Source organism: Schistocerca piceifrons, chromosome 3, assembly GCF_021461385.2.
Source record: "Schistocerca piceifrons isolate TAMUIC-IGC-003096 chromosome 3, iqSchPice1.1, whole genome shotgun sequence".
Taxonomy (NCBI): domain Eukaryota; kingdom Metazoa; phylum Arthropoda; class Insecta; order Orthoptera; family Acrididae; genus Schistocerca; species Schistocerca piceifrons.
This window is the reverse complement of record NC_060140.1, coordinates 638,942,234-638,951,651: the sequence shown is the minus strand read 5'-3', so window position 1 is coordinate 638,951,651 and position 9,418 is coordinate 638,942,234. Positions and strand designations below refer to the sequence as shown.

The 9,418-nt window shown below is 41.9% G+C and overlaps 1 protein-coding gene across 1 annotated transcript in view; it reads right to left on the bottom strand.

Moving 5' to 3' along the window:
* Positions 1-610: 610 nt before the first annotated feature.
* Positions 611-9,418, bottom strand: part of LOC124788241 — a 45,314-nt gene continuing 36,506 nt past the window's right edge. The window contains exon 4 of the mRNA XM_047255423.1: positions 611-3,449. Coding sequence (XP_047111379.1) covers positions 3,163-3,449 — 287 coding nt within the window. The 3' untranslated portion in view covers positions 611-3,162. The remainder of the gene's footprint in view (positions 3,450-9,418) is intronic.

Sequence of the window (9,418 nt, the reverse complement as noted above, 5' to 3'; positions counted from 1 at the left end):
TTAAGTTCTGCCACATGGTATCATTCTTCCTCGGTGTCCAATGTTTATAATGATTACGTAGTCTTAGTACCATTCTTTGCTCAAGTCGCAATGAGAAGTTACAGCGATCAATATTAAAAGTCTCGTGAAGTGAGAACTTCAGCACTCTCCCGACAGGAGACAATGATCAGAGTTATTTACCTCGATTATGTAAAACACAGTATTTCACACCCTGCTCTGTGTCCCTTGGCGACTTGTATAAACGGTTTTAAGTCACTAATGAGGACTGTTAGAACAGCAGTGATGTTCTAGTGATAGGGGAGTTGTCTCTTGGAGCTGTACTTTATCTTGTTATTTCAGTTTCCTACATTTTGATTGGTAACTGCAGTCTGGATATTGTAAGTCCTATACATGTGATTTACTCGTTGGGACTCACGATATAGATTTTTCAAGGGCTGGGGAAGCGTTTTGAAACATAAATGTCACATATCTAAACATCCTTAAATCTGGTCAACTTGAGTAACAAGACGCGATGTGCAAATGAAACTGAGCGATAAGGTGAGGATCACGGTTGTTTCTTGCAATTTATGAAAATTGGCCATTATTTTTTAAAAAAGTGTTAAGTTTCAAATCGTTGTTGTGCCTTTTATTTGTAATATTCTTAGCTACAACTGTTTAGGATACACAAAGTTTTACTGAAAAAAATATGATACTGTATATAAGATAGATATATAAAACATATCTGTGAAAATCCGCACTACAGAAAATGTAATGGTATAAACGTATAATTGTTCAGCTGATTCAACATTCAATTCCTCTGTCTCTGTTTTTATTTGTAGGAAAAAAGGAAATTTTACAACAATCCTTTTCCTGTTCTTGTTCCTGGGAATAGAATGTATGCCACCGACAGTTTATCGCCCGAAGTTCGTGCTCTGAAGGTAGTCTCTGTAGCATAGCACGTGGGAGGGCTTCGTCTTCGCGTAGAAACATGGGGCAACTGGGTCTAGCTTTACCGTCTTGATATATTACAGTTTTCTTCAAGAAGGGTGTAAAATTAATAATGACGTTAATAAACGAACACTGTTAACATCCAGTTCCTAGTTTGCTCTACCTACGATCAATGAAGTGTGTGATACTGTTGGACCACGGCATCAAATTTTAAAGATACAGATCTGCTGGGCAGTTCCAAGAAACTTAGAGCACAAGTGGCATTTCCGTCTGCAAAATACATTTCTCGCTTACATATCTATTTTCTGCTTGACCTTTAGGAGAGAAAAATTACAATTTAACAAAGTCTATTAAGACTACCATTATTAGCACTGTAACAAATTGGAAAATACTCTTAAGGGAACAAAAGTGAAATTATGTAAAGTTATTTATGAAAAACATATGAAAATTTAGTTCCATATTACAGATAGAACTATTCGGAGCTGAAGTTGTGAGTGATAGTGCTTTTGTCGTAAAATTCGCTGTCAGAAAATATAAGTGACACACCATTTCCCTGTTCTACTTAAATGTACAACTCTTTGACAGAGAACAAAATCTATACTGCAGTTAGCAGTAGTGAATTCCAACACAATAGGAGACACCGCTGTAACCATATAACCTACAACTTTCGATTATATTAGGAACCATTTCCTCCAGATTCAGTAAAATACATGAACAAATCAATTAGCCTTATAACATTACGCCACAAGTTAATTATTTTACATTTTAGTTTACTGTAGCGCCAAGAATGTGGCAATTATGGTGCTCAGAAATGTCATCAGTTTACTGTAGAGCAACCAAAGAGGCGGCGACGAGGAACTGACCACCGTTCCCCCACTGTATCCTGGAACTACTGCTGGAAAGAATTTCCTCAGATCGTGATAGTGAGCATGTAACTGCTGTAGCTGCCCCATTTCTACTGTAAAGGAACCACGATTACCAAACACATGCTTACCGCCGACAAGAGTTAGCACATGTGCTAACACTACCCATAACTTGCACGCCGCTACCTTTGGCGCACCACTGTAGCTGCGTCTGCTGCGTCGCTACAGTAGTGATGGATTTCAATGGTCAATGGGAAAGGGACGAAGGAAATGTTCTACTCGTATTTGCCTGAAGGCTTGCAACTACTACTGACTGAGAACTTTGGCGAGAGTACGATAGCGAAGGAAGCAGGCACAAGCCTGGAGAAGATACCTGTCTCACTTATCCTTCCATGTCACCAATTTCACTACTCCATTGCTATATTTGCAGTCGAAAACGAGCATCTGCTTCTCTTTGTCCCGCCGCTAAGCTGCATAGTCTTGAATCTCCCTTCATTCGCAAACACTGGCTCGTGGCACTATAGTTTTTGCACTTGAGGCTCTCGACTGAAAATGAGTTAATGTCACTAAAATATAGTTTTACTAGAATAACACTGTAAAGCTTTTGTTTCCTCAAGGAGGTTTGTCGGTTTATGTAAGTTCATTTGAATAAGCATCAAAATATTACAGTCACATATTTCTGGCTTCGCTGCTTTGCTATTGTACTAAACTTCACTTTGGTAATTTATAATTCCGAATGACTTGAGTCTTTATCTGCTCCGTCATCTTACACCCGCAGTGTTGAGCAGGCTGGTTCTGACCCAGCTTCACCGCTGTAGAGCTTAAGATTCGTCCACCCAGCAGCATCTAGTTTCATCTTGTTCCTCGGCTGCATCTGCTAAACCCCTTCCACATATTTTTCATCGCATTCTCCGCCACCATTTCCTGTACGTTTGGCAGTTGTCAAGAAACTTCCATCAGGAAGTTCCGCGACATTTTTCTTTCATAAACATGCACTTCTTTCGATTTGCATGTCGAACAAAATATCTGATGGCGTCAGCCCTCTGTCAACCTGTATACTTTCATTTTCCTTGGCTTTATATATGTGGTACTAAATTGAGAAATTAAAATCCAGCGGTGTAAGTTAGCAGACGACAGCATAATCGAGAAGTTCTAACTGAGTGGCGTTAGACCCTTTCCAGTCGAGTCCCCCGATAGCAGTAGCTTCTGACAAGTAGGAAATCTATCAGTTATTCCCACTACCAGCTTCTGTGACTGTCCGATTGTCCTGCTCGTCAGTACAGTTGTCAGCTGTGAGTGTGTGCCCCACAGCACGGATGCGTCGCTTTTACAGCGTGCCTGCCGTCGCCAGGTGTGTGGCAGGAGGCGGCCCTCAGAGGCGGTACTGAACGGCCTGCAGCTGCGCGTCGCGGTGGCGCGGCAGCTGCGCGCCGGCGCTGCACGCCTGCGGGTCCTTGGGGTAGCCGGCCTCTGTGTGGTTGAGGCGCGCGCGCGTCAGCCGCCGGTGCACGTCCGTCATGTCGGCGCGCCGCGCCGCGTCGGCCACGTCGCGCGCCAGCACGGCCGCCGAGCACGACATGGCGTACCGCACGCACGTCGCCAGTGACAGGAAGCGCCCGTCCGGCGACAGGTCCACCACCGCGTAGCCCAGGTACACCGCTGCAGACAGGAAATCGTTGTGCTCTCATGTTGTCATTCGGAAAGTGGCATATTACTTATACTGTTCCGATGCATAGTTGTGGTAGCACACTACTGGCCATTAAAATTGCTGCACCAAGAAGAAATGCAGATAGTATTCATTGGACAAATATATTTTACTAGAACTGACATGTGACTACATTTTCACGCAATTTGGATGCATAGATCCTGAGAAATCAGTACCCGGAACAACCACCTCTGGCCGTAATAAAGGCCTTGATACGCCTGCGCATTGAGTCAAACAGAGCTTGGATGGCCTGTACAGGTACAGCTATCCATGTAGCTTCAACACGATACCTCACTTCATCAAGAGTAGTGACTGGCGTATTGTGACGAGCCAGTTCCTCGGCCACCATGGACCAGAGCTTTTCAATTGGTGAGAGATCTGGAGAATGTGCTGGCCAGGACAGCAGTCGAACATCTTCTGTATCCAGAAAGGCCCGTACAGGACCTGCAACATGCGGTCGTGCATTATCCTGCTGAAATGTAGGGTTTTGCAGGGATCGAATGAAGGGTAGAGCCACGGGTCGTAACACATCTGAAATGTAACGTCCACTGTTCAAGAGGTGACCGAGACGTGTAACCAATGGCACCCCAAACCATCACTCAGGGTGATATGCCAGTATGGCGATGACAAATACACGCTTCCAATGTGCGTTCACGGCGATGTCGACAAACACAGATGCGACCATCATGATGCTGTAAACAGAACCTGGATTGATCCGAAAAAAATGACGTTTTGCCATTCGTGCACCCAGGTTCGTCGTTGAGTAAACCATCGTAGGCGCTCCTGTCTGTGATGCAGCGTCAAGGCTAACCGCAGCCATGGTCTCCGAGCTGGTAGGCTTGGTTCAAATGGCTCTGAGCACTATGGGACTTAACATCTGAGGTCATCAGTCCCCTAGAACTTAGAACTACTTAAACCTACCTAACCTAAGGACATCACGCACATACATACCCGAGGCAGGATTCCAACCTGCGACCGAAGCGGTCGCGCGGTTCCAGACAAGCGCCTAGAACCGCTCCGCCACAACGTCCGGCCGAGCTGATAGTCCATGCTGATTCAAACGTCGTCGAACTGTTCGTGCAGATGGTTGTTGTCTTGCAAACGTCCCCATCTGTTGACTCAGGGATCGAGACGTAGCTGCAAGATCCGTTACACCCATCCGGATAAGATGCTTATTATCTCAACTGCTAGTGATACGAGGCCGTTGGGGTTCAGCACGGTGTTCCTTATTACCCTCCTGAACCCACCGATTCCATATTCTGCTAACAGCCATTGGATCTCGACCAACGCGACCAGCAATGTCGCGATACGATAAACCGCAATCGCGATAGGCTACAATCCGACCTTTATCAAAGTGGAAAACGTGATGGTACGCATTTCTCCTCCTTACACGAGGCATCACAACAACGTTTCACCAGGCAACGCCGGTCAACTGCCGTTTGTGTATGAGAAGTCGATTGGAAACACCTCGTGTCAGCACGTTGTAGGTGTCGCCACCGGCGCCAAGCTTGTGTGAATGCTCTGAAAAGCTAATCATTTGCATATCACAGCATCCTGTCGGTTAAATTTCGCGTCTGTAGCACGTCATCTTCGTGGTGTAGCAATTTTAATGGCCAGTAGTATACTTTACGTTACTGCATGTCTCAGCCGTCAGGAAGATCTGACTGCTGACTAAGGCAGTACCTAGACAGTCAATAACACTGCGCAATAATGCTGTTCAGTATGACTGACGTCCTCCCTAGACTTCCCAATAATATTGTGGTTTGCAATGTTGAGGATAAAGAATCTGCTGCTATGGTGATTGCTCAACTTTTTGTTGCAAGCGGAAAAAAAAGTGGATGAAGACTTGGAACTCGGAGCGTCAAAAAAAAAAAAAAAAAAGAAAAGAAAATGGCTCTGAGCACTATGGGACTCAACTGCTGAGGTCATTAGTCCCCTAGAACTTAGAACTAGTTTAACCTAACTAACCTAAGGACATCACAAACATCCATGCCCGAGGCAGGATTCGAACCTGCGACCGTAGCGGTCTTGCGGTTCCAGACTGCAGCGCCTTTAACTGCACGACCACTTCGGCCGGCTTTGGAACTCGGAGCGTCAAAGATCGCTCACGAAACTTGTTAAGAGGATTGAAGTTGGACGTAAGAAAAGATTATCATAACTTTTTCATGTGTTTATGGCTCATCATACATAGGCACTTACCTCCAACCCCTTCCCCCTGGAATCTAGAGCACGGTGTTTTGGTTACGCCAAATCTTTCATTTAGCGAAATGTAGCACTCACTACGTGGTTGACCGCAGTCAGGCAGTACTACGCACTTAGCAATTGCTGTATAATCGTTTGTTGTTCTAAACTTCGAAGTAATGAACGTGTGAATAATACTGAGTGAACGACCATGAGTTCTGTGAGAAATAATGTTTCTTTGTGCCACCTATAAAATTTAGTTCTTGTGGTATGATATATCTCAGAACTGACCAACTCATTTACATCGATAATGGCAATGTTAGAGTGTTGCACACCCTCACACTCACTCCGGATAAATATCTGTGATGCCCATATCCACACGATCAAAACACAAGACACTACAATGAGAGACCTAATTTCTTCAAGTCAGCGTTTATCTGTTACGAAAAATGTTCAAATGTGTGTGAAATCTTATGGGACTTAACTGCTAAGGTCATCAGTCTCTAAGCTTACACACTACTTAATCTAAATTATCCTAAGGACAAACACACACACCCATGCCCGAGGGAGGACTCGAACCGCCGCCGGGACCAGCCGTATCTGTTACGCTTCAGTACTTTGCCACTGACAGTTCAGTTCTTTCGAAGACTTTTAATTTAGAAGTATAATTTCACCTTAAGGGAGTTGAGACATAGTAACGGGTATACACTTCTTTTCATAACCTTGCGTTAACTAATTTTTGTTAAACTTCGTCGTTCGTGGGGATTTTGCCGTATTTTCTGAGCAACAATTCATACGATTCATTCGTAATTTCTGTTTTTGTACTCATCTCCTTAAACGTACCACAGGCCGGCCGGAGTGGCCGTGCGGTTCTAGGCGCTACAGTCTGGAACCGAGCGACCGCTACGGTCGCAGGTTTGAATCCTGCCTCGGGCATGGATGTGTGTGATGTCCTTAGGTTAGTTAGGTTTAATTAGTTCTAAGTTCTAGGCGACTGATGACCTCAGAAATTAAGTCGCATAGTGCTCAGAGCCATTTGAACCATTTTGAACTAAACATACCACAACGCCGACAATTATTTATACATTTCGATGAACTCCAATCAGAACACTTTTTCGTCTTGCTTTGGACTCATTTTCAACACCACAACAAAATTCAAAGTGAACGCACTGATATCCACAGTCTGTTCCTCGCGAGAGCCTGGAAAGAATATTGTCAATACTGCCCGCAGACGGCAGGATATTTCCGGGCAGAGAAAAATATTTCAGAACTTTTTGATGTTATCAATATTATTGCACAGCCTCTCAATCTCACCCCTAGATGTTCAATATTATTGCGCTTCAGAAAAAAATTACGCAAAATTATTGGCCGTCTAGGGGGCTCTGATGTATTGTATCCACGAAGGTTATCTTACAAGGGGAACTCTTAGATTGGCCCTCTTCGATTTTCTTCACACTTACGGAATTTGAAGATTAGTTTCTGGACTTCGGTGTCCTACAGCAGTTAGACTAAAACGATCTACCTTCAAAACTTGGCTTTGAAGATTACATTTCCAAGCACTGTTTTATAAGTACCATTTCTAATTTCTTAATACGGTCGCTGGCAGCTGACTGCATGGCACACAAGTTTTGTAATCTTAAAGTCGCTGATTCAAATCTCGCTAGTAGCAACTTTTTTTTTACTTTTATTAAAATTTATATATTTTTTCTTCTCGAATAGGCCACCTAAGGATCACGTGCCAATTTCAGTTCCCTATTCGTCGTTGTTCTCTTTCCTTACATTACCCTTTCATCTGTTCACTACGTTTTTTTTTCTTCCTATCTTCTGACTACTTCATACCGGTATTTTCCTCTCTTCTATCTTGGAATCCTTCCATATTTAACACTTTTTCCCTATATGCCTCTCTGTCAGTTGTTTCTTCAGCTTTTAAATTATTTTTTACTAAATTCTTTTTTACTTTATGGCTCTGATATATTATTAACCTCTTATCCCACAGATATTTGAAGATCTTTTTGATGAGTCTACTGGCTTGCAAAAGATATAAACGCCCAAAAAATATTAGTCTTCTTTTTCCCTTACTCCTGCTACGTTTCCAGTGTTTCGATAAATTACATCATTACTACGTATCTTTCAACCTTATACAGCTTTTCGTGGTCGTAATAGTTTCCTAATGATTCGCCTACTATTTCCAGTTTATCCTAATTTTGGTTTAATACCAGACATTCGTTTGCACATAGACATTATGGTTTCACTGCTGTATCGTAATGTCTTATTTTTGCGGTTTTACACAGGCTTTTTTCGTTCTAAAAGTCTGATTACATCATATACCTTTCCCATTTTAGGTGTACTTTCCTCTATAGTAATATTTTCCAAACCTTTATATGAATTGTCTCCCCAAGATACTTAAATTTTCAACCTTTCCAATTTGGCCAGTATATGATTTCAGAAATTTCGATGCGTTTCGATGGTTTTCTCTGCAGATATTTGTAGGCCAGTCATGACTATTTCTTCTGAAAGACCAATTTGTGTTACAGCAGATATCACATTTTTAGAAACTGTAACAAAATCATCTGCAAATGCGAAACAATTTAGTCCAGCTTTTTGTGATATGAAGTATATTCATTGGATGTTTCATCCCAAATTCTCACTGTTTTTTTCTAGAACACAGTTAAAAAGAATTGGTGATACGCAATCACCTTGCCAAACATCTGAGCGTATTTTGAAGGGCTGACATATTTCTCTCACAAAATCCACTTTAGATACTGCGTCTGTAAATGTTTCACGAATTAAATCCGTTGATTTAGACTTTACTCTGAATTCTCAGATTACTTTATCTGTAGATTGCTTGTCGACCGTATCAAAGACCTTTTGGAAATCAACAAACATTACTACAATATCTTTTCAATTCAGTAATCTGTGGTGAACGACTGGCGCGAGATTAAATATTTTTTTCAGAAGGTGGTCTGTCCTTCCTAAGACCAACCAAATGACTTTCCATTTTTGTTTCTACTCTGTTTCATAAAATTTTGGAAAATATTTTGTATGCAACTGGCAGCAAAGAGATTCCTGTATAGTTGTTAACGTCTTGTGTAGTTTATGTATCATGGCTACCTTCTACTCTGCTGGGATTTTTTCTGTTTTTCTGGTTTCCTCAAAGTTAAATTTCACCTATTTCTTTTTTTTTTATTTTTCGTAGAGACCATTTCAAAAGTTCCGCTGTAATAGTGACTTCTCCATGACGTTTACTTTCTTTAAGGTTTTCATTATTTCTTCAGCTTCAAGAGCGTTTGAGAATTTCAGCTGATGGATTGGTTCTGGACAATTAAGAAGCTGATCAAATTATTTTCAAAGTATTTCAATATTTCTGTTGTTTCTTAAGACAAGTTTCCCATTCTCATTTATTAAACACACACCTGGAAATTTTCTATCCCTTGAGACTGCCCTTCAATGTCTGATCCAAATCAAGGACATTGTTTTTCGAAAAGTCTTCCTCAATTTCTGCAGCTTTCTTCTTTATTAAATCTCTTTTAGTTCTTCTGATTGCTCTTGCTGTTTCCTTTCTTTGCTCTTTAAACTGCTCGCGGTGTTCAGTTTTTCTTCAGCATTTCCACTTTCCATTTTCTGGCCCTCTCTGTTAAAGCTTCTTCAAGTTCTCCATTCTCACATATTTCATTTTTGTCCCTGATTCATCCAAATGTTTTCTGTGCAGCACTGTTATTTTAGTTAGGTGATTCTAACCAAT